The sequence below is a fragment of the Geotrypetes seraphini genome, chromosome 19 (genome assembly GCF_902459505.1).
Source record: "Geotrypetes seraphini chromosome 19, aGeoSer1.1, whole genome shotgun sequence".
In the NCBI taxonomy this organism is placed as follows: Eukaryota; Metazoa; Chordata; class Amphibia; order Gymnophiona; family Dermophiidae; genus Geotrypetes; species Geotrypetes seraphini.
In genome coordinates, this window is record NC_047102.1 from 2,845,485 (window position 1) to 2,871,555 (window position 26,071).

General features: G+C 43.8%; 1 protein-coding gene across 2 annotated transcripts in view; it reads right to left on the minus strand.

Moving 5' to 3' along the window:
• Positions 1-26,071, minus strand: part of ANO3 (anoctamin 3) — a 94,514-nt gene that overhangs the window by 38,288 nt on the left and 30,155 nt on the right. For both annotated transcript variants that reach the window (XM_033928711.1, XM_033928710.1), the window contains 8 exons: positions 19,369-19,413; positions 15,101-15,232; positions 14,521-14,627; positions 13,079-13,134; positions 10,400-10,521; positions 8,438-8,572; positions 5,362-5,458; positions 887-947 (listed from right to left, as the gene is read on the minus strand). In XM_033928711.1, coding sequence (XP_033784602.1) covers positions 887-947; positions 5,362-5,458; positions 8,438-8,572; positions 10,400-10,521; positions 13,079-13,134; positions 14,521-14,627; positions 15,101-15,232; positions 19,369-19,413 — 755 coding nt within the window. The remainder of the gene's footprint in view (positions 1-886; positions 948-5,361; positions 5,459-8,437; positions 8,573-10,399; positions 10,522-13,078; positions 13,135-14,520; positions 14,628-15,100; positions 15,233-19,368; positions 19,414-26,071) is intronic.

Consider the following 26,071-nt stretch of genomic DNA (forward strand, 5'->3'; position numbering starts at 1 on the left):
GTGGCTCAATATAATGCTAACATTTACCATTAGTTTCTAGAGTAGGGTAAATTCAGACCCATGGCCCCACCCCCAGGCCCGTCCAGTCCCGCCCCATTCTTCTCCAGCCTCACCCCCCCCAGCCCCGCCTCCTCAACCTGTCCTCATGCTCGGAACCACGTCAGGAGAGCATCTGCGCAGGTGTAATGCGATGACATCACACGCATGCGTGCATGCCCAGATGCCCTTCTGACGCAGTCCCGAGGTGGAAGCTTTTCAAAACCTGGACAAAGTACCGTGTTTTGAAAAGCCGCCCGGACACCCGGGCATGTCCTCTAAAAAGAGGTCATGTCCAGGTACACCTGGTAAGCCTAATCTAGAGTGCAGTTGATGCACGTTGGTCATTGCTAATTCTATCTGTCCAGTAGCAATATTGAGTCCACTATCCAGATACAAACAGATATATTCAGAACAGCACGTTTATATTTGATAAAAGTGGTATAGTGCAAAAATGTGGCAGTACCAGTTGCATTTTAACTGCAGTCTCGCTTTTCACCTGTTTGGGCAAGTATTGTACAGAAACGGGTAATACTGTGACCTCTTGTTCTAGAACGTTCTTTGTCTATGACCTTCACATACACCAAAGAAACGCAAAGGTATCATGTTTCTATCGGGCCTGCAGTACTAAAGTTCTTTCCCTCGATACCCACAGGAAAAAAGCAGAGCACATCTGGTTCCATTCTGACAGGGACACAGCTGTCCCCCACCAGTCCTTGTAACCTGCAGAATAATCGTTACGTTGCCAAAGACATTCAGAAATATCCACCCCTGTTACCCAGTTATAAGAGATACATTGTCTGTAAGGCAAAGACAGGATCAGTTGTTCGATGGAGGAGTCCACACTTACCCCATATGGCCATGAAAATTGCGAAGAAGACAGTCCCTCCATTGTCAAACAGATATGTCATCTGAGAAGAAAATAAAAATGTGGTTATCAAGTGAATGGCACAACGATGATGGATAGTTTTGGAAACTCTGAAAGATGATGTTATTGGAGAGAATTTTTTTTTTTGTATGTGTTGTTTTTATAACTTTGTTAATTCTATTTTATTATGTTTTATCATTATGTTTAATTTTATTTTATTGTTGGATGTTGCAAGTAACACATTTTTTAAATAAAAATAAATAAAATCTTAATACCGGTGCATTGCATGATGAAAAGCACAACTGAAAAAGTCGTAAAACATGTCACAGAATGTCCTTCTGCAAACAGCGGTACAATATTTGGTTTTTAGAAAATGGCTGGCGAGCTGAGCTCAGTCAATTCTAGGTGGGCTTGAGCCCAAACTAGGTGGGCATTTCTTTCCCTCCCATATAACAGTATGCCATGGCTTATTTTTAGTAAAAGAACTCCATAGTGAAAATGACAGAGTCAATGTTTTAGGAACTCAAAATCTGGAGTTTCTTGGAATGTATACGAAGTTACCAGTTTCCCTTAATAATACTCCCTCAATAACAGACTATGGACTTTTCCTCCAGGAATTTGTCCAAACCTTTCTTAAACCAGCTACGCTATCCGCTGTTTCCACAACCTCTGGCAATGCGTCCCAGAGCTTAACTATTCTCTGAGTGAAAAAATATTTCCTGCTATTGGTTTTAAAAGTATTTCCCTGTAACTTAATCGAGTGTCCCCTAGTCCCCTAATCCCCGAGACCAGGCCAGGTTTTAGTTAACCTTGAAGACAAATAGCAGTTTATACTGAGATTATGGAGCCCCTGTCAGGAAGATTATAATTGCATTCCAAGAGATTTTTATTCATATCTGTTTTTGAAGTATTTAGGCAGTTAATTTGTAAAAATTTTATTATGCACTATTTTGATCATTTATTTAGCCCGTCCTCCCAAAGGAGCCCAGAACGGGTTACAGGAGTACATTCATATTATGGGTAGGACAAATTTTAGTGAGACAGACTTTACAGCATTTACAGCACGGACAAGGGTTTAGATTACAGCAATTACAGTATAGATATAACATTTAGACTTACATATACAGACTTAAATTGCCGTATTTTCAGTGTAGAGATGGTAGGAAGTGAGGGCTGTTATTGAGTGAGAGTTCCCAAGAAAGGGACTTGGGGGTAATAGTGGACATGACAATGAAGCCATTGGCACAATGCGCAGCGGCTGCTAAGAAAGCAAATAGAATGCTAGGAATAATCAAGAAGGGTATTACAAGCAAAACAAAATAAGTTATCCTGCCGTTGTTTCGGGCGATGGTGTGCCCGCAATCTGGAGTACTGTATCCAATATTGGTCGCCGTACCTAAAGAAGGATATGGCGATTCTCGAGAGGGTTCAGAAGAGAGCGACGCGTTTGATAAAAGGGATGGGAAAACCTTTCATACGCTGAAAGATTAGAGAGACTGGGGCTTTATTCGCTGGAGAAGCGGAGACTTAGAGGGGATATGATAGAGACTTACAAGATCACGAAGGGCATAGAGAAAGTGGAGAGGGACAGATTCTTCAAACTTTCGACAACTACAAGAACGAGAGGGCAATCAGAAAAATTAAAAGGAGACAGATTCAGAACCAATGCTAGGAAGTTCTTCTTCACCCAACGGGTGGTGGACACCTGGAGCGCGCTTCAAGAGGGATTGGACAATTTTCTGAAGGAAAAGGGGATAGAAGGGTATAGAAAGAGGGCTAGTATACAGGTCCTGGACCTGATGGGCCGTCGTGTGAGCGGACTGCTGGGCATGATGGACCTCAGGTCTGACCCAGCAGAGGCAAGGCTTATGTTCTTATGTTCTTTGCAGGTGGGTGCATCTTTGTTGTCAGAGAATGTGGTAGTAATTCAGGTTATATTTGCGGTGGCATGCAAATTTTAGCGAGATTGCGTTTGGTAGATTAGGTGGTGCCTTTGGGGTTCCATCCATCTGTAATTATTGGCTTTTAACTTTTTTAGTTCTATTCAACTTCTTTTATTTTTTTTTTTAAGTACTGTAAACCGCATAGAACTTTATGGCCTTGCGGTATATAAATTGATTATTATTATTATTTTTACCTTCTGTTTTGGTTTGTCCATGGTTTAAATGTCTTTGGATGTATCAACTATCTCTAATGATGTCATATAATGTTAAGTTTTAACCTTCTATTACAGTTGATGTATGTTTTTATTATTATTGTACACTGCTTAGAAGTTCGATTGGATGGTATAAGAAATTTTAAATAAACTTGAAACACCTTTAAAAGCCAATTACAAAACAATTAACATAAAAATAGGTGGTGCAAGGCGTCTTCCTATATCCCTGGTGTCTAGCGATGCCTAGTGTTGCCTAACGTGGAAGTAGCCTTGGTTGGGGTTGGCGCCCGAATTAGGCATCACTAGGGGTCGCTATGCGCGATTCTCCAATGCACCTAGGCGATGGAAGTGTAGGCCTTTAAAACACCTAGGTTCTGTGGCAGCCGCGATTTTGGAAGCAGCACCCGTCGGTGATTGATACGCGGCAGGCGTCCATTTTGTAGCCCCCTGCTGCAGCTGACGCCGCTTCCAGAATCAGTCCAAGTGGCTCTGTCTGTTGAGGCCCACACCCTCTCTCACGTTGCTTCAGCCCTGGAGTAATTTAAAGTGCAGTCACACACATAAGGGCGCATCGTGATTAATTTTAGCTTTCCAGTGTCAGGCCCATTAATGTCTTCACCTTCCTGCTGACATGTGTTACATGAGGTCCCTGCAGTGCTGGCAATCTTTGTACAAGAGACAAGAAAGAGAAAGCAACCGATCTGTTTACAAATGCCAAATGTATAATTCAATGTCAAATCTCATTTTAAGGGTCAGCATATTTTAAGATGTTTTTTTTTTTTTTTTTTTTACACTTCATGGAACTTCTATCAAGAAGTAATCAAAATATTAACAATGGCCAATGCAGAGCAGGGTAAAAATGAATTAGCATGCAACAGAAATACCCATGCTGCGCTGGGTCAGTGTGGTTTATTAACCTTTCAACAAACCTCACGGTTCTCTTTTTCTGAACAGAAACAAAGTCTTGCAGTGTAGGAGACGTGTTTCCTTTGACACATGAGCTGCTGCAAATAATCTTCTCAGGGATCATGTGCTAGTACATGCTTACTGCGCCTTAAGAGTTTACAGCGCTGCAAATTCCCAATGTACACGCACAAAACAGACTATATATATTTATTTTTGCATAACTTGGTTACGAATGCATTTTTTTGGTGAACCGTTTTGCTTGACCGTATAAACAGTTTGCCTTACGTTTAGTTTGGGATAAACAGACGTGAAGCTAAACGCATGAAAGACGTGAGAAATGCCACTGACTTCATTTCAAATGAACACGCAACCCACTGCATGTTAATTCACAACAGAGCGTGTCTTTGCTGGGGCAACGGAGCTCGCGTGCATATCGTACCAAATTTTCAACAAAGATTCAATGTGGTTTGCAATAAGATTCTTCAATGTATATCGAAGTTGCAGTGAGAGTCTTGAACTATAAATGAATATAGAACTTGAGAGTCCTCGGGAGAAGAGAGATGTTTTAGAAATTTCCAGAGTTGATGGTAAGAGTGTCACAAGTATGTTGGTAGGTTGTTCCAATCTTTGGGATCTTGAACTTCGAAGGTGGACTCGAATAACTTTTTTCGGTTCACTTGTTGAGGTGAAGGAAAACATCACCTCAACAATAATAATAATAATAATAATTTTATTCTTGTATACTGCCATACCCAAAAAGTTCTAGGCGGTTCACAAGTGCATAGAGAAAACTGCAACTACTTAAAATTTGCATAGCGCTGCAGGCCATGTGCTTTTCAATTATCAGATGTACGTGAACACTTTTCCCTCCGAAACTTAGGGGTCTTTTTATTAAGGTGTGTTAACTGATTTAGCACACGCTAAAAATTTAGCGTGTGCTAAATGCTAAGGCATTCATTATATTCTATGGGAGCCTTGTGCACGCTAATTTTTAGCGCCTTAATAAAAGGACCCCTTAGTGGGCATACATGCGTGTGAGTATTTCTTCTGAGGCATACTTTCACTTTGAAAAATAGAGGAAAATCTGCAGCTATCAAGTCCCCCCGAATTCTGCATCGATCTGACATGCTTATAATTGCACTCAAGAAGAAATGTACCCATGATGCAACTAAAGTTATATTTTAAAGCAAAGCCAAATAATAATTTAAAAAAATAGGCAACCAATAAATTCCAGTATCCATCATCTATGTAAAAAGTCTATTAAATTTTGCCTTTCCAAAACTAAAAAAATGGGCATGACATTTTCAGGAAATTTCTAGCATAACCACCACTGAGAAAGAATCTGCCTCTGCACCCCACCCCCCACCCCCCAACCCCACAGTAAGACATGACTTACTTTGGCGTAGATACAGCTCTCGTTGAGCCTCTGAAGCGAGCAGTTCCGTTCACACATGGGGCACATGATGGTCTCATTCGCGTCACAGATCTCTTTGCTTTCACAATAGAAAAGAATGAAAGCATCAGGGCCAAGCTTCCGAGTTCAACCCTCCACAGCTCAGCAAGCACAGTGTCAGAGATTCTGACCTCTAGGAGACCTGGGGTTCTTAAGCTCCACTAGGAGCCCACTGTCAAAAACGTTCTAGTACCTTCCATTAGGTACCTTTGCTTACAAGAATAGGTAATAATGATTTTTGATCGTTTTTTAAAAAATTGAATTTGTTTTATTTGACTGTTACCTTATGACTTCAGAAAAAGGAGGACGGATTGAGACATCTGGGTTTTACTTCTACTGAAAGCAATGGAAGCAAGGAGGACAGAAAGGGGCATCTGGGCTTTACTTCCATTGAAAGTAATCCTATTTGCTACTCTGGGGATTCAAGAATTTTGCTACTCTCTGGGTTTTGGCCAGATACTAGTGACCTGGATTGGCTACTGTGAGAACTGGCCATTGGTCTGACCCAGTACAGCTATTCTTATGTTCTTATGTAAAATCCTACTTAGGGATCTACCATAGTGGCTTTGTGCCGAGGAGAGAAACTTGGACTCATCAGATTTAATAATCAGCTTTAGCAATGTCTAAATACTGGCACCTAAATAATGCCTGATAAAGGGAAGTAGGTGTTTCATTTCTTTATACAGAATACTAGTGTAACAGGTTGGATGTGTGTACACAATATAGATGCAAATACATCAGCCATTTGGACATTTTCTAGAAACTTTAGCCAGCTTTCTGACTTCCCGACTAATGCAACAATCTGTAGAATCCTGAAAAGATCCAGACTGTTGGCGACCTGATCACACACAATAAACCCTCCCCCAAACATCTAGGTTCTAGGCATATGCCTGGTTTGCCCACGTGTTGATCTGGCTTTTGCATAGACAACCCAAATGGGTCTTGCAAACTTTAGCTGCCATTAAATGTCATGTGTCTATGTTTCTTTTGCATTGGCTAATATGTATTAGCCTGACAGCCAAATATCTTCAGTCCAAAGGCAGTTACTACAGGCCCAGGTGGATTATAATCTCTACCATCAACCAGTGCGGCAGGGATCAACATCCCAATGTACCATCCCATCCAAGCGAAGGTGATCCCGATTTTTTCACTAAAATATCTCCTATCGATAAAAACAACCAATTAACAAGGCCCAGTGATTCTAGCTAGCCACCAACACTCATGTCAGCACTACAAAATTGTGTTACAGAAAAGACAATATTTATCCCACTGATACTTTCTGGGAGTCTGAAACTCTAGATTCCTTCAATATGCCACTAGAGGGCAAAATCATATCATTTATTTAAGATTTGCTTGACTGCCTTTAACTCTCCTATAAAAATAAAACAAAACAGAGCAAGACGGTATACAATCTAAAATCTAAAGGCTAGAAGGGAATTATATTGTTTTGAAAGGAAAGAGACAATCATTAGAGAGACATTTTCAAATCAATCCTACCACAGCCAAAAAGGGTAGAGAGAGAGAAAGAGAGGGGGAAGGGAAGGGATACAGGTTTGGAATGATGTCAACCAAAGGTTGCTTGGTCGCTCAGAAAAGGCTTCTTTAAAGAGGTAAGTTTTAACTGCGATTTTGAAGTTCTTGACATTGGATTAGATGAAAATGTGTATCTGGGCCATTTTCGAGAAAAAAAAAAAAAGCTAGACGTCTTGTGGATTTGAAAATGGACATTTTCTCCGCCAGATTTATGGATGTTTTTCTCTGAGTCCAAAGACAGACTTAGGGGAACCTATCGAAAATGCCCCTCCACGCGTGAAACTGTGAACTCTGCACACGCTCTGCTCAAACTCCGTCCCTGTCTACACCTACCAGCAAAGTACACGCCATCATGTCAGAGCCCGTACATAAGAACATAAGACTAGCCTTTACTGGGTCAGACCAAAGGTCCATCAAGTCCAGTAGCCCATTCTCACGGTGGCCAATCCAGATCACTAGTACCTAGCCAAAACCCAAGGTGTAGCAACATTCCATACAGAATCTCAAACATTCTAGAATCCCAAAGAATAGTAGATTCCATGCGGGATACCCAAAGTGTAGCCAGATTCTGGAATCCTAAAGAGTAACAAAAGATTCCGGAACCCTAAGGAGTAACAATATTCCATGCTACCGATCCAGGGCAAGCAGTAGCTTCCCCGTGTCTTTCTCGATAAAAGACTTGTATACCCATCAGTATTTTGTAAGAGGCCATTCTTAAGGTTCACCCACATTTAGGCAGAGATCCAAAATCTGTGTGCAGACTAATTGGTTAACAATTATTGATGCTAACTGGCAGTAATTTAGACTTACGTGTGGATCTGCCTATGTCTCATGCCCAGTGGTGTAGTAAGAAGGGGGGAGGGGAAGTCCACTGCGGGTGCCATCTTGGTTCACTGCTCCTTCCCCGCCCCCCATTACCGCAAAAGCGTGAGCCCTTTCTCCCATACTTATTTAATGTTCCTGGCACGAGCAGCAATCCCAGGAAGGGGCAGGCGCACGCACGGTGAGAGGGTGTGGGGAAGGAACAGATGGGGGCAGGGTGGGGTGGGGGAAGGGCGCCTCTCACCCTCGCTACGCCACTGCTCATGCCAACCCAAACAGGGGCACGGTGGATCAGGCGCATTTCCAAAAAAGTTTGGCGCAGTATGACACCAGCATTAAGTCCTCACCCACAAGGTCAGGTGCAAGAATCCATGCTAAGTGCTACTCTGTAAAGGTCACTCGGTCCAGAACAGTGCTTCGTGGGGGATTTTTCCCCAGCACCTCATTTTGAATGCCAATTACTGAATCTGGTTCCAAATGCCTTTATGATATTACCCCCACCTGCGTATTTTACAAAACAAATGCATTCATTGCAGGTTGCAAAGGGCAGATTCACTCTTTCCATGCTTCTAATGTTTATGCATGTGGAATTTTATTTAAAAAAAACATTCTCTGTATGGGGGGGAAAAACTCCTTTACATGTAGAAAAATTTGCATCTCTTACCTCACTTGGCTGGAATCCATCGTGAATAACCCATAGAGGAAGACAAAGAGGCCAACCAGTGCAGCAGGGATCAACATCCCAGTATACCATCCCAACCAAGCGAAGTACAGCCCAATCTTTTCACCAAAATATCTCCTATGGACAAAAACAGCCAATTAATAACACCCCCTGATTCTAGCTGGTCACCCACACTCACGTCAACACTGCAAAATTGTGTTACAGAAAAGACATATTCATCCCACTGCATTTTAGCTCCCGATGCAGAGGAGGTGTTTGCACGGATCAGGACATGTGCAACTGGTTTCCCACCTATGACTTCAAGGTCCAGAGAATACAAACAAATCCTGCAAAACCAGGGCCATTCGTAGGGCTTGATAAATGAAGGCTGGGGAAAAATAGTTTAATCTCACACTTACCAAACTTTTCTAATAGAACTTTTAATACCTTTGGCCCGTAGTTTAATTTAGGTGGATTTATTGAACAGATGAATATCTCACTCCATTTGTAGTCCAGGAAACAAAGGACCTTATTCACTGTACTTTTATTTCATAAGAACAAAAGAATAGCCGTACTGGGTCAGAGCAGTGGTCCATCCAGCCCAGTATTCCGTCATCACAGAGGCCAATGCAAGTCACAAGTACCTGGCAAAAACCCAAATAGTAGCAGCATTCCAGAATCTCAAAGAGTAAAAAGATTCCAGAACCCCACAGAGTAACAACATTCCATGCGGAATCTCCAAAGAGTAGCGGCAGTCCATGCCACCGATTCAGGGCAACCAGTGGATTTTCCCATGTCTCAACAGCAGACTATGGACTTTTCCTCCAGGAACTTGTCCAAAACTTTTTTTTAAAAACCAGCTACATTAACCATTCTTATCACATCCTCTGCCTTCATACAGAGGAGGAGAAGAGCCTTACTTGGCCCTCTCTCTTTTGCTTCTGTACCTGGCGCCTGCCATGGCAGGCAGCTAGCAAATAGGTGCCTGTCATGTGTCAATCACCGACAGGCGCCATGTATAGAATCTGGCATACCGGCACCTAGCAAAGATCCAAGGTGCTGGAAATATAGACCAGGATTTCACAGGCCCACATTTCCAGGGCCTAGGATCCTTCATGAATCGCAGCCAGCATCTCCTAGTGATGCCGAAGGCTGGCACCACCCCTAACAATGCCCACTGATAGCCTTCAGCATTGCTAGGCACCGGTAGGCATCACGGACCAAGGCACTGGTCAGGTGGGCCGCATAGCGGGGTTGGTTTTTTTTCAAACAAGTTTTTAATTGGATTTTAATGGCATGTCCACTTATCACACCACTTAAACCCAATTAAACCAATTAAGTTAGACAGCAGTAGGGCAGCTACCCATCGCCAACCTTAAAGTGCCGCATTGAGAATCTGGCCCTTAGAGATGATACAGTAAATGGAGCCAAAAGTCAGATGCTGGGAAAAATCAGCAGTCAGTGCTAGTCTAGGGGGTGAGGTTAGCATTCTTTACGAAATAGTGCATCGTGGGGATTCTCATACCCAACTGTGGACACAAGGACTTAGGCCAGCAAGCTTAAACCTGGTATAAATCCTGGTGCACAAATTCTATAATACCGCGTGTAATTAATCGGATTATTGCTGACCTACCCATGCCCTTCTCATGGCTACACCCCCTTTTGAGTGGCATGCAAGAGGAGTTAGATGCCTTTTTATAGAATGCGCAGATAGATCCATGCACAACTCCAAACTTGCGCCAATAACAGCAAATAAGTGACCGTTAGCAGCCATTTGTTGATTGTTCATGGCTTGTTAACTAATTTATTGGTGTGCAGATCTCAGGATTGTGCGCCATTTATAGAGTCTGGGAGTTACTGAAATAGTGAATTATTGGGAAGTACATCTCTGAAAATAATAACATTGAAACATCTCCAAAAAGCTCATTTGAACCCAGCAACCTTCTCTCACAATTCTTTGTGCACCTGATGAGATCCAGCGGCTGATACTTGTACCACATCCCCCATCGAGCCCAGCGTTCGTACAACAAGTGCCTGTGATTCTGTGCTCCGTGAGTTTTGATGGGGTGACTGCTCCTATAGCTTCCCTAAAACACAAAAGAAAATAAAGAAAGATGGTTACCGAGCCACCGGAATGGACTGCCACCACAGATCAGATCCCTTGAAGGACTCCTCAACTTTAGGAAAGCAATAAAAACAGACCTCTTCATCTAACCCCCTGCCCTTGACCCATGGACTACAAAGAAATGTATATTGGTACCAGAACCAGTATGTGTCATGTAAGGAAAACTTACATTGCAAATCGTAACCGGTAAACTGTATATTGTATATATTAATGTCAGACCCCTAATATGTGCCAAATTAGGATAAAAACTTGTATTATAATCTTGTACTGAAATTATGCATTAACCTGTAACCCATTCTGAGCTCTTTGGAGAAATGAATTAAATAAATTAATTGATTAACTGTGTAACATAAATAGAGAGTCTGAGGAAGAAGTGGGATGGGGGAGAACCGATGTCTTGCATTCCCTCCCTGGCTTACAAGTTGGAAAACTGTCTGAATCACCCAAGTCCTTTCAAGATTTAAACTGTTGACAGCAATTTCAGCAAAACACTTCATTCTGTCTTGAGGAAAGCCATTATGCTGAATAAAATGACCCTGCTTGATTCTGATATTTCTTCCCTAAACTGTCAGTTGATCTCGTGGTTAGTTGCATCCGCTGTTCATGTCTATTAAGGCCAGTGGAAGATGGGGGATGATGACTGCCAACTGCATATAAGGACATTATTCTGGGATCGGAGGCAGCCCGAATTTGGGCCACGAGCAGCTCATGGCAATCTGCTGCCCGAAGGAAAAGGACAATTGGTGGTGGGGAGGGCACCTTACTCAGACCCCCAAGGAAGCAAAAGGTAACGGTAAAATTCATATCCTCAGGCTTTATCGTTTATAAGAAAATCTTTGCAATCCCTGGCTATACTCGGCCTAGATAACACTAGTTTAATTAGGTAGCCAGGGACTTGAAAAAATGCTGACTTCCCAATTCTGCACACTGAACAGTCAGAATGGCTTTGTTTTAATCTTAGCAACACTAACACAAGTCGTCTCTAGTATTGGGCCTATTGTGATTCAAACAAAACCCTACCAAAGTCACCAAGGACTTATATAGAAAATCTACTATGCTGTAAGAGCATAACCTTCCGGGAGGTACTCAACAAGGGCCTCACTATGAAAATGCAGGATCGTAAATATTGCAATGAGCAGTAGAACATCAATTGGGAAACTACAGATAGGGGGAAGGGATTGGGACTCCTATATGGCCTCTTTGGAGTTTTACAACCACACTCAAAGCAGTTCACATACGGCTACTTCAAGCATTTTCCTGTCTGTCCCATTGGGCTCACAATCTGTCTTATGTACCTGGGGCAGTGGAGGAAGTGACTTGCCCAGCATCTCAGGTAGCATCGTGGGGTTTGAACCCACAACCTGAGGATGCTGAGGCTGTAGCTCTAACCACCGTGCCACACTCTCCTCCAATGCAATATCAGAAGTAAGTCAAGTCTAGGATAATCAAACCATTGACATCACTGATGAGGTTGGCTCTTAGGCATTAGTGGAATGAGGCATTATGACATCACAATCTTAGCTCTAGAATGTTCCTACTTTTTGGGTTTCTGCCAGGTAACATAGTTTCATAGTACATGACGGCAGATAAAGACCTGAACGGTCCATCCAGTCTGCCCATTAGTTATATCCATTAAAAATACATGATTAAATATTTCTGGGTCGTAGACTGTAAAGTCCAGCTGGTATTGTCCTAGGTTCCAAATGCTGACGTTGCCATCTAATCAAGCCATTGTGACATCACTGCTGAGGTTAGCTCTTAGGCATTGGTGGAATGAGGCATTATGACATCACAATCTCAGCTCTGGAATGTTGCTACTCTTTGGGTTTCTGCCAGGCATTATGACATCAGGGAAAGGGATTGGGACTTGTATATTGCCTTTTTTGTAGATTTACACTCAAAGCAGTTTACATACAGGTACTTCAAGCATTTTTCCTATCTGTCCTGGTGAGCTTATGGTCTATCTAATGTACCTGGGATAGTGGAGGATTAAGTGGCTTGCCCAGGGTCACAGGGAGCAGCATGGGTGCTGAGGCTGTAGCTCTAACCACTACGCCACTCTCTTGATGCATCAAACTCAAAATTATATTTTCTTTAAAAGATTATATTAGCCATTTCCATGCTCCTCTCAGCACTGTCCATTCTACTATTTTATTTATTTATTTAGCCCATCCTCCCAAAAGGAGCCCAGAATGGGTTCTGTTCCACCCCTCTCAATAATTTGCCTCCAATTCACCCATGCAACCACGCTCAGTTACACAGGTCCTCCCAATACAACTATGTCTGGAACCCTACAAACCTGGGCTATCTCTCTTCCCTAATGCACCCTTAGCTTTTCTTCCACTATATTTTCTGTTTTTTTTTGCTCCCTTCTTTTATTTGCAGATTCTAATCACTAGTGATATGACACTTGATTTTAAATCATATTAAAAAAAACATACTCAGTTCCGTGTACAAGTAAATAAATACACAAATATTTCAAGTTTAGAATGAAGTCCATCATAACCCCCAAGCATTACCTCATGAGGAGGGAAAGCAGCTTCAAAAGTACCATTGGTAAGCAGTTTGCCGACACCTACAAGAGAGAAAAACAAAGCAGCTCATTGTACTTTTCCCAAGTGGCTACTTTACAAAACAGAAGATCCTCCCACAGATTCTTCTTCATCTGCAGATAGAATTCAACAGCAGACACCATTTTTTGATAGAACATCTAAAACTAAATGGAACGGAAAATGACAATAGAGAACTTTTGTAATTTTAAGGCAGTTCTTAAGGCTCTTGAAAGCTTACGATGTTTGAAGGTGGTATTAATGTTTGTGTTTTCTGTTGCAGGAGATGTTTTCACTGACGATTTCCTCAACAAGTGTCTGAAGATAATAGACAACGTGAAATGACCCACATCAACTAGAGTCATGCTATGTTTGCTTGGCTTTACGATTTGATGCAGGAACAGATATTAGACTCCTAAATCAAATGACTGGATTTAAACCCCACCCCCCTCCCAGATCATGCTATTGAGAGTCTAAATTAAATCAAGTTGAAAAGCTAAGTAAAACCTTCTGTCGTCATCTCAGTAGTGAAACACTTTTACACTGTAATGTCCAGATCTTGTGAAATGTTCAACACAGTGCAATCCAAAACACACAGCACACTCACCACTGTACACAAACTGTAGTCTTTATACTTAAGGCAGTGAACGAGATACTGGTATAATAAGGGGATACTGTGCACTTTGGTTTGCGTTGTGTTGAATATTTAAGAAGACCTGGTTATTGGAGAACAAAAGCTAGTGATTATTGAGATGATGACAAAAGTATACAGTGACCACTAATACACACAAGAAGTGCATGGTGGTTTTCACATTAGTAGATGTCACAGTTCACATGACATCAGGAAGACATCCAGACTGTGGATAGGCAGACTGGATGGGCCATTTGGCCTTTATCTGCCATAATATTTCTATAACCATAATGCTCTATGACCTCATAATACAGGTATAAAGAGCCTATAGGGAGAGTAGATGCAAATGTTAAGAGCCTTAGCCAATAGGGAGAGGAGGAGATAGTGGATGCTGCGAATGGGCAGATTGGATGGGCCATTTGGCCTTTATCTGCTATCATGTTTCTCTAACCATAAAGCTCTATGACCTCACAATGCAGGTGTAAAGAGCCTTAGCCTATAGGAAGAGGAGATGCAAATGTTAAGAGCCTTAGCCAATAGGGAGAGGAGGAGATAATGGATGCTGAGGATGGGCTATTTGGCCTTTATCTGCCATCATGTTTCCTGATACAGTCCAGACGTTTCCCACTGTCTGAAAAGTGCCACGGACATCTGAATGGATTTTCAGTGGCACTCTCCAGATACGTTGGTGCCATGATCTCGGTCTCTCCCTGGCACCTTTTAACAATGCATAGGAATTACTCAGCTAATTTTTGCTGTGTTGTGTGAATGCAGCTCTTACCCATCTTGGATTTTCCATCCTCATACTTGGTCCGTTGCAGCACATGGTGAACTAATCTGCTTCTTGTCGAGTTGCTAAAGAAGGTCTCTCTGTTGTTTATCGTGAAGCTGTTAAAGTAACAGATCATTGGTTTTATTACTGTTTCTTAAGTCTGTACCTGTATATTTAAAAGCCAACCTCAGAGCAGAGCCGTCATGATAAGCAGTAGAAAATGCATCTGGGTATTAGCGATTCCTTTGCAGAGTACTGCTGCCAATATCTGGCCTCTTAATCATATCTCCCTTTAACTGTATTTGCTTAAACAGATTCATTGCTTTATGGAAATCTATAGCGAGCTGCAGAGTCCAAGATAGGACCCAGATAGGAACGGATGTGAGGTTCTTGTTTTTCCCCAGAGATTTGATCTTGGTGCAGGGATGTGGCAGTGATACAGCCCAGTCATTCCTTTATTACCTCTGTATCACTCCCCTGTACAAGCTATATATTCACCCTCTAAATTGTGACTTTTAAAGGGAGTAAGTGCTACAAAGAACCCTCTGCCTGTTTGCACCGTGTCTGCGCTCTGCAGACAGGTACTTACTGGTGTATGCGCGCTCGGCTGAAAGGTGCGGTATAACAGTCGGTCTCTTCTAGGTCGGGCAGAGCCTCCTTGTCCAGTTTCATTGGGTTCCTCGGCAGCCAGCTCTTCCATTTCCTCAGCTTTCTCTGCAAACTGGGATACAACGACATCGGATATAAAAGCAATCCTGCTTTTCACCTGCAACATCCCTTTGGAATCCAAATGAGCTACACAATTTGCCTCTCAAAAACTCCAAACGAAAGAAATATACATGCAAATCTTATTTCACGTGTAAATTAAATCAGAAAAATGCACATGTGCCTTAACTCTGTTGTCCAGGAAAGCAATGTCTTAAAAAAAAAAAAAAAGATTAGTTAGGAGATGATTAAAAATGATTTATGAGAACAGGCAGTTAAATCGTTGTTTAGATATGGAGCATAATGCATGAACCTGAGGTCTTTTAAGGAATCTGTAAGAATATCAGGGTTTAATTCCACAGTTATACACAGAAATAAAAACCAAAAAAGAGGACAAGGTATCTTTTTTAATTGAATTAATCTCAAACATTGTTAAGATAGCAGGCTGTTTTTCACGAGTAATTTAGAAGCTCCGCTGCCTCAGTGCGCTGAAACCCTGCATTTCGTGCTATTACACCAGGGAAGGGGTGGGTGGGAGGATTATGCACATGTTTTCATTTATAAAGAACATTTTATTTACACATGGAAGACAGTATATCCGAATGGTTTAAACAGGCCCAGTGATGATATTATGTAATTGTCTTTCATAAGAAATTCTAATTATTGTGGATAGATACGTGCTGTTTATTAAGTTCGCCACATGAGGGCGCTGAATCCTTTAAACTGAAAAATGTATGACCTGTCAGGACCAGATTCTCCAAAGTCACCGCACATATAATGATAGCGCTAAGCCATCGTTAAAATCCACGTGTTTTACCTCCTGATTCTGAAAACGGCTCACCGTGGTCTTTTCCGTGCTTTCTAGCAGGCTCCGTTGTACTATGCAAATGTAGTACAATGAGGTCGTTAACATTCAAATGAGCTCTTTCTGCAATTCTCTAAAAGGAACGCACTTCCATTTACAAGGAATCGGAGCCAATATTTACCGGCAGGGTCTGAGCTGACACAGTTTTACTTTCCTGTCAGTGTCTGAGTGCTGATTGACTCAGGCACTGGCAGGAAAATAAAGCAGCTCAGAACCGCCACCGAAAACGAATGGCTCCGATCCCCCTTTCCCTTCTGCAGAGCCCAAAAATAAGTTTGGTAGTCTAGTGCCCCCTCCAATTCCCCCCCCCCCAACCCACGTAGAATATCAGCAGGAGGAATGCCGACTCCTGCTGAAAAATTCTCCCACCCTGGTGGTCTTGTGCAGCCCCCCTCCCACCCCATACCTTGTTAAGAAGGCAAGCATGAGGTAGGCTAAGTCCCTCCTGCTGGCAGACCTGCCTCTTCAAAATGGCAGGACTTCCCTTTCCCGGTGTATCTTGGGATGCACTAGGAGGGGCCTAAGGCCCTGATTGGTCCAGGTGCATAAGATCTCTCTCCCTACTGGCCTTGAAAGAGGCCTTAGGCATGTGGGTCAATCAGGTGCCTTAGGCCCCCCCTCCTAGTGCATTCCAGGACCCTAGTGCATCCCACTGGGAAGGGGAAGGCCCACCATTTTGAAGAGGTGGGCCTGACAATAAGAGGGCCTTCTTAACAAAGTATGGGGGTGGGGGAGGTGGTGTCATGGGTCACATTAGACCACCAGGGTGGGAGACCCTTTCGGCAGGAGGGAGTGGGCATTCCTCCTGCCAATTTAATGGTAGGGGGTAAGGGGTTGGAAGAGGCTCGTTCCAGTGTGGGGATGGGGGCTCTCCCTGCCAGCAAGGGGGGGGGGGTGGGCAGTCAGCTGAGCTGGCAGGTAGAGCAGCAGCTGTGCAAATGGGTTTTGTTTTTCATTTTTGACAGGAAGGAGGAACTGTTCTCTTCCTGAGCAAGTGTCAAGCATAGTTCCTCCCCACTTTTACAGGTGATTATCTACACAAATACCATGCATATAATTTGTGTTGAGAATCGCCAGTAAAGCAAAAATTGCTCCCACCATAGTATTTTTTCACTATGGTTTCGGAGAGTTATTATGTTTGCCACATGAGGGATGTACCCTTCATATTACCCTTTATAATACAATGAAGTTTAGTGAGTTGCAGGAAAGGAAACAGTTGCTTTTTGAGAACGTGTGTATGTTAGTCTATGGACGTGTTAGCATTTAGCACGTGCTAATCGATTAGCGCACCTTTGTAAAAGAGGGGATAAGTGTCGGACAGACACTTTTCTTCGGAAGATGGTTCACTTCTGGTCGTTCCAATATTTTACTCCTAGAAAGGTAAGCGTGGAGTGGAAAACTCGTTTGGAGTGAAGATCTTTTGTGGATGGGAGATTTAGTAGCATCCGGTTGAGGGTTCTGCGAGAAGTAGAGCACGCCATTGAGAAGAGCCGGATGAGTGGCGCCGCTGAGTTTCCATAAACGATGCAAGATATCGCCTTAGTTTTTGTTTTGGGTTTTTTTTTCAAATTTAGATTTTACTGTGATGGTTCATTTTGAAATATAAAATTGGGGTTGATGTGTTGCAAAAACACACGTTGTTGTTCAACCACAGTACGTGTCTTCTATTGCAGTGATTCCCAACCCTGTCCTGGAGGAACACCAGGCCAATCGGGTTTTCAGGCTAGCCCTAATGAATATGCATGAGAGAGATTTGCATATGATGGAAGTGATAGGCATGCAAATTTGCTCCATGCATATTCATTAGGGCTAGCCTGAAAACCCAATTGGCCTGGTGTTCCTCCAGGACAGGGTTGCGAACCACTGTTCTATAGTGTATGACGACCTGTAACACGCATTATAGCCTGACTTTCTCCCATCACAGATAATAAAAGCAAATTATGTTGGCTGCAAAGTTTCAGACGATGCCGTCACCTTAACCATGAGATTTAGCACTGCAGATACAGTCACTGGGTAAAGGCTGGAGGGTTCCAATGCAGCTCCTTCGAACTCACCCGCGGCTGGAGAATCGAATCATTTTGAGATTCTTTCCTGAAAACAGCTGCCTCTTTTGCAGTCCTTCGTTCTCCTTTCGAGCATCCTATCCTATCAACTTCTAATTTGCTGGATAATTTTCACAGAAATATTTTGAAAGAAAAAAAAAATTTCTTAACAACTATGACATTTCAGTGCTTTGGAAAACCTGTTTTATAAAGGAAATAGTGTACACTGAATTTATAACAATCAATGTGCAAATGTTCTCAAAAGACCTCAGCAACATTCAGGTTATACGGATAGTTTTTTTGCCTGTTGATCAGACCCAGCTGTAATTGTTAGATTTTGAAGCAAACTAAAATTTAGCAAGTTGCAACCTAGTAGCTACTAACAGGAAGCAAGCACAAGCAAATCCAGCCAGAGGAAAGAAGCAGTTGTAAATTTATACTTTTCAGTATTCCAAATAACACTTTACAATTTGGAAAAATTTCAAATTTTCAAATTACACAGCTACTAATGATCCATTTTCAATTTCCAGATAATAAATGAATGTAATAAGTGGGCACTGACATAGGCTTGCTTCTGTATTTTGTTTCTAATTATGTCTTAAGATTTAACTGTTAAATAATACTCCGTAGAGACATGGCTGCCTTCCAAAGAGAATTGAAGGGTTTGGCATGACAGATTTAAGTCTTTGCATGACTGCTAGTACAATTTGCAGTATCATATAGGGTCATTTTACTAAAGTGTGGTAAAAAAAAAAAAAAAAGTGCAGTTACCACTTGTAAAAATTTACACATGTATCTGCAAACTTTCTGATTTAATGGCTGGGGTTGTGCCCAACTTCTGCCCATACAGATAAGGCACAGACAATGTACTTCAGACAATGTCCGCCGAGATTGTAGTCCTAAAGAAAATCAGGCTCTGTTTAACCACTTTAGTAAAAGGGTCCTATAGCAGCACAGATGATGGTAGACAAAAACCAGCCGGTTCATCTCAAACGTCATGTGAATGGTGAGAATCGGAAACTCCACTGAATAATGTGGCACGCTGTTACGTGTTTGCAACACACTTCTAAAACTTTAAATGAAGTGTTTTCTAAACGACTCGATCTTATAATTTCACAGAATTTATATCGACTCCTGTGTTTGAAAATCCACTGCGATATGCTTCATGCATGCAATAAATTTACAACTGCTTTTGTGGGTATTTTTATATCTGGCAAAATGAGAAACGAGGCATCACCCACCAACCTGCCCATTGCTTTGCTCCTCCAGTCAGTGTAATAACATTTTTTCCTGAAAGAACAGTAGAAGGTCACTAAGAAGCATGAAGTGACGAATCACAATTGATTTCCAGGGGCAGCCCAATAGAGTAGCAGAATGTGACTTTTGCCACTTTTTAATTCAATACCTTCATTAATAACCTGAAGATACCACACTTCCAAGGCATTTCAATGACAAATGCAAAGACATTTTCCCAGACCAATAAAAAGAGATTTTAGTGGTTGATGGTGGCGAGGGGGTTTCTTTCTGGAACATATAGCTTACCAAAGACAAACACTGATTCCCCACATTTCAAAGTGGGGTAGTTGGATCTGAACAAAGAATTTGTCACGTCTTCCTTTCAAAGCACAAGAAGTAGCTCCACAGCACAAAATTGTCAATTAATTCAAAATCTTATCCTTGGTCTCATCCATCATGTTCATTAAATATATCTGCAAATATTTGGCATGCAAACCTGGTTACTTTACCTCTTTTGAGTATTCTGCTGCATGAGGACTGGAAATGTGATTACTGGTTTAAAATAAAATATTTCCTTTCTCCAAATCAACTTTTTACAAATTACAACTTCAAATAATAAAATGAACAATGCTATATGTGGTACCTTGGATTACGAGCATGATCCGTTCCAGGAGCATGCTCGTAATTCAAAATGCTCGTATATCAAAGCAAGTTTCCCCATAGGAAGTAAAGGAAACTTGCTTTGATATGTTCCCACCCCAAACCTTCCCCCCCTCCCCGCGAACGGGCACCCTCCTCCCCATGATCCGGCACCCCCCCCTGCCGCCATCATGCGCACATGCTCAAGGCCCGGCACAGGAAGAAGATTTTCGGCCACAGGACATGCTGATGCCGGCGATGCCAATGCGGAGGGAAGTAAGAAGAGGGTTCAGGTGGGTTGGGGGATCTCAAGTGGCGGCGGGGGGTGCCCGATGGCGGCGGGGGAGGGTGCCGGTTCTCGGGGGGGGGGGGGGGGGGGCGCTCGTACAGCAAGGCAAGCTCGGTTTACGAGGCACCAAATTTGCGAATGTTTTGCTCGTCTTGCAAAACACTCGCAAACCGGTGCACTCGTAAACCGAGGTACCACTGTATATATATATATAAAAATTCCTAAACTACACTATTAGGGAAAGTACATATTCTGCACACAAGAGATAAGTTTATTCTATCTAGACAGAATGCCTAATATTACTTGTTGAGAACCTCAGATTTATAGAGGACGCCTTCGATCTATAAAGTCCAATGGATAGGCATACCATATTCAGGGGCGATGATTTAGCGCTATGGGCGTCTTAGCATTTAGCACGGGCTAATCTTTAGAAAGTGCTATATCAATTAGCGCGCCTTAGCAAAAGGACCCCTCAGTCTTTAAGATAACTTTCCGTATCTTTTCCAACCCTATTGTTTTTGACTTTACTGTTCCTCTATCCTAATTTGATTGTATTTCTTCCCTACTTCCCTTTTGTTTCAATTTGTTTCTTTACTTCGTCCTTGTAAGTAATCATCGCTTAGGAATCCGATAAGCGATCAAATCAAACTTCAATAAAACTTGAAAACTTGGATTATTTTTCAGACAATTTCCACTTTTTTTGGTACTAAATGACTATTTTTCAGATAATTCCCATTCTACGGTATTGAGTCAATAAAATAGCTGAAAAGAAGGAAAATAAAACCCCACTTTCTAAAACCACCAATACAGCAAACAACTTCTGATGCAAGAGATTGCGCAAAGAGGAAAAAGGGAAATCTTGTTATGAAACGGGACCAGGTGCCTTTCTCTCAAAGAAACATAGCCTAAGAGGTCTTATTTTGTCCTGAAATGTCCTGCTTAAACAGCCAGAACTGATTAAAATGATTTGTATTTCTTTCTATTTGTTGATAGGCATTGCACTGTGAACCTGTAGCATTTTGTACAATTTTCCAGCTAAAGCCATATTTTATTTTCATTTATAGCTGGGGGGAAAAAACCCCTGTCTACTTATGTGTAATCAGGCTAAAATGCATAAAAATTACAGTCATTACCTGAAAAGCCTTAAAAGCTCACTGAAAGCAGGAATATATTACCTTGTTGCCTCTGATATGATGCTTTCATAATGCAGATTTTAGTTCCATTAATAATCCATTCGTGGCATTCTTTTGGATACGAGGTTTTAGACATTAAAGCAATGTGTCTGTAAATTTCTTTCCAGGGCTGGCACTTTCCTCTTGATCCTTTGGAAAAATACCCAACAGGACCTGGGCTCTAGAGGAGATGGGGCATTTACAGTTACCAGGGCTTTACCCCACATTTTTAACCCCTTAGTCCCAACCATGGGGATGACACTGGAGGACCTTACCGGACTAGCACAAAACCAATTCATCAAGTCGCAAGGACTCGAACATGAGCCAATACCACCTAATTAATTATCTATTCGATGCATCTCTCTGGGGAGCCCAGGATATGTGCCCTAAGTCTACGGGGATGGGATTTCTGTGGCTATTATCAAGGTGGTTTACATGTTATATTCAAGCATTTATTTTGTACCCGGGCCAATGGAGAATTAAGTGAGTCTCCCAGAGTCAGAAGGAGCTGAAGTGGGAATCAAACTTGCCCCCCACCCCCCGGTTCTCAGGCTACTGCACGAACCTTTAGGCTACTCCTCCGATACAGCCAATATTTTATCTATGTGTAGCAAAATGGATTTCAGAAAGCTGCTATTTACATGGGGAGATCCATGCCACACAGAGAGTGAGGGGGTAGGATTTGGGCAGGATTAAAATCTGCAGGTGTCTGGTCCGTTCTACAAAGAGATCAGACCTTTAGGGGGGAAAATTTCCATGTCTGGTTTTACAGCAGCTCTAAGATATACATACGAGGGGACGATGCAAAATTCTCAGCCCAACCAAGAAGAGAATGATGTGGAGCCACGAAGCTTAGAAGTTGTTCCAGATTTTTCATTTCATAACATTGAAACAAAAAGGGCCAGATTCTGTATAGGACGTCCGGTCTCAGAAGCCTACGGGCGTCCTATATAGAATTGCGCCTACAGTGAACCCAATTCTCTAACCGATGTCCATGTTACAGACATCGGTTAGATAATCAGGTTCAATGTAGCTACTGAACTTATCAAGGCAAGGGATCTATCTCCCTGCCTCAATAAGTTTAGCAGCTGCACCTGCGGCTATCAGTACCTGCCCCGAATGAACACGGCAGGAGGGATGGCCAATCCCTCCAGCCAGAAAACCCCCCCACCCCTGAATGAAACCGACAGGAGGGACCCTAATCCCTCCTGCTGGAAACCCCCCACCATAGATAACCTGTCGCCAGGGGTCCCCCCACGTGCTCCCTTACATGTCCCCATGTGTGGACCCCCCCACTCCTCCTATCCCCTCCCTGGACCCCCCCTCTAACCTTTTAATGTTGGCTGGCTGGATCTTCCCACTGTCCTGCTAGCAGGCCCGCCTCTGTCAAAATGAGGTGGGCCTGCCTCTTCCCGGTGCACTGTGGGATGCACCGGGGAGGGGGCCTAAGCCCTGATTGGTCCAGATGCCTAAGGCCCCACCTATGGGCAGGGCCTTAGGCACATGGGCCAACCTAAGATGGTGCCTTAGGTGCCTTGGCCAATCAGGTCTTAGGCCCCTCCCTGGTGCATCCCAAAGTGCACCGGGAAGGGGCAGGCCTGCCTCATTTCGACGGAGGGAGGGTAATTTTACAAAAGCCCACTGTCATAGACATCCCTTAGAAAGGAACTCATATGGTGCTTCACTGTATGGGTGTGACGTGAACACACACATTTTGTACGTGTGTTTGTACATATGTGCCAGAGAATCCTGTTTTAATAGTGAGAGAGCAGAGGCAGAAGGAACCAAAAGTATCTTGAGTGAAATAGGGAGGTTAAGGCAAGTGAAAATAGAAGAAAATAAAGGTTTTTAAAAAATGAATTATTAGTCGTCTAAATAGAGAATTCCCTACAACATATACAAATGGAAAAAGTCAAGGCTGAAACATATTGATGTCACTAAAGCAACAAAGTAGTCTGCACTGATTGAAGAGATACAATGTTGCATTTATAGATTCTTTTCCAGTGACAAGTTTTCAGAGCAGAATCCGGTAAGATTCTTTTTTCACTCATAACCAAAGGGCGGATTACAAAAAAAAACAAGCCATAAGCCATAAACAAACCATGACAACAGCTGACTTACCCCCTCCTTTGCAAGGTCACGCTAGTGTTTTTAGCGCAGGCTGCTGCAGTAACAGCTCCAACGCTCATAGAATTCCTATGAGCGTCCATGCTGTTACCGCCCCGGCCGGCGCTAAAAACGCTAGCGCGGCTTTGCAAAGGAGGCGGTAAGTCACACACACCGCCTTTCTCAAGTCAGGCTAAAAGCCATACCTGGTAGACATCTGTCATGGACCACATTTGGTCATCATAGAGCACAACTTAAAAGTTAGCCCGAGAGCTAGTCTCGACGGGCGTTGATAACACGGGGCTGGAAGGCTCTTCGTGTCTGCCCGTCGTGATTGGTTCTTGGGGGGAAGAGAGGCGGGACAAAGTTTAAAAGGGAGTTTAGGATAGGAGGAAATGCGTCCTGCCGAGTTTAGGAGTGCAGGATTGGCTAGCGGCAGGACGCTCAGGGCAGGGTTATTTTAGAGTTAAGCCGCCGAGTGTCGGGTCTCTCTCTGTCCTCGGCGGCGGCTTTAGTGAATTTTTTTTCGTTTTTATCTGCTCGCGTGGGGCTCGCGTTGCTTTGTGTAGGGAGGTTTGCTGTTTTCCTGTCCTCGGGTAGTTTTTCTTCCACGTGTCGGTCTGTGGTGTTTGGAGCAGTGCGGTTCCTCGGTAGAGATGGCAGAGCACGTGGGGCTGGCGGAGCACGTGGAGCTGGCAGAGCACGTGGAGGACCTGGCCGAGATGTCTTTTCAAGCTGGTGATTCTTTTGATGAGGAACCTGTGTCAGACTTGGTGAGTTCTCTTCCGTCTGACGCTGGGGCTCGTCCTCAGTCCGCTCGGTCTTCTAAACTGACGGCCTTGTCTGCCATGACGGCCGCTGCGCTTGTTGTGGGTCGCCGGGGGCGGAGGGGCGGGCCTTCAAAGGGGGGTCGGGGAAGATCTGCTGGGTCTTCTTTGGGTAGGTCTGGTGAGAGTGGTGTTCCTTTATCTGTGGGGGAGGTTTGTGGTTCCCTTGAGGTTCTCCCGGTCCCTCGTACTGCTGGGGCTGGTCCTTCTGGGGAGGGTGGTAGCCTGGCTGGTGTTTCCTTTTGTGCAGGCGCAGGGTCTCCTGGTTTCCCTCTTTTCCCGGGGTTAGGTTCTTTCTCTTCCCCTGTTTTTCCTTCGGGTCTGGGAGCATGTGGCTCGACGGGGGCTGGTGGGTCTTCCTCTGGGGCTAGTCAACTTCCTGTTTTTCCCTCTCAGACTCCTAGTTCCGTTACCGGTGTTCAGGGCGGTTCCCTTCCTTTGTCCCAGGGGTCGGCTCAGTCTGTTTCTTTCCCACCCCCCTGGCCTGTTTGGCCTCCGGGTCCTTGGTTTCAGGGTTGGGGTTCCAGCTTCTGGCCTCCTTTTCCTTCCCCCGTGGTGGGGTCTACGTCTTCCTCAGGCGGGGGGTCTTTTCCCACGGTAGGGTGGGGCCTGGGTCCTCAGCCTCTAGGCGGGGGTTCACAGGGTCTTGCCTCTTCTCTGGCATTAGGATCTCATTCTTCTGGTTCGGGTGCTGCTCCCTTTTCTCTTTCTACTTTGCAGGACCTGAGTTCGAGACCGGAGACATCGAGCGGTGGAGCGGTTGGACCTGGTCAGGCATCGGTAGCGGCATCAGCGTCGGTGGTGGTGGATCGTGATCCTGGTCAGACGATGGAGGATGTGGTGGCTGCTGCGGGGGGCGCCACTGGCGTGGAGACTTCAGGAGTGGCAGAGCCTCAGCGCGCTGCTGGACTGGGTAACGGGGACAAAAGGGGGATTGGTGGGGGTAAAAGGGCTAGAAGACGTCATAGGAAGAAGGGTAAGGGTAAGGGGCATGTGTCATCCTCTTCTTCCTCGTCTGACTCTTCTTCTTCTTCTTCTTCTTCTTCTAGTTCTTCCTCACCCTCTGTTTCGGGGACGGAGGGTCTCTTGGGTCAGTCTCGCTCTTCGGACGTTAGCTCTCGGGGTGCTCCGGCGTTGGTCGCGTTGTCTGAATTGTGGGAAAAAGTGCCGAAGGCGTGGCGGCGAAAAATTCGAAAACGTAGGTGTGTTGATATTTTCCGGCTGTTGGAGGGGCGTGTTCATAAGAAATCTAAAAAGAAAGTTAAAAAGGACGGAGTTCCTGTGCGTCCCTCTCCTGTGTCTCGGAATATTATCAATTGGATCCGGTCGTTTTTGAGACTAGCTAGTGTTTGGGGTAGAGCGCGTCCGATTGATTCCGGTTTATTGTTGTCTTACGCCGATTCCGTCTTAGATGCCTATCAGCGTTTCGGTGTTGGGCTTGGCTCAACTATGATGAGGCTTTTCGCGACAAGATGGAAGAAAATCGTCATATGTCTTGGGGTACTCAGGACATTAACCTTTGGTTGACTCATATGGCGTCTAAGGCTGGGGGGTCTCAAGGGGGGGTTTCAGCGCGTCCTGGGAACTTTGGGTCTGGCTCGGGGCGGCCCTTTCGGACTTCCGCCAGCTCCTCGGGCGTCGCGGGGGGTCAGGTGTCAGACGCTTGTTGGAAGTTCAAT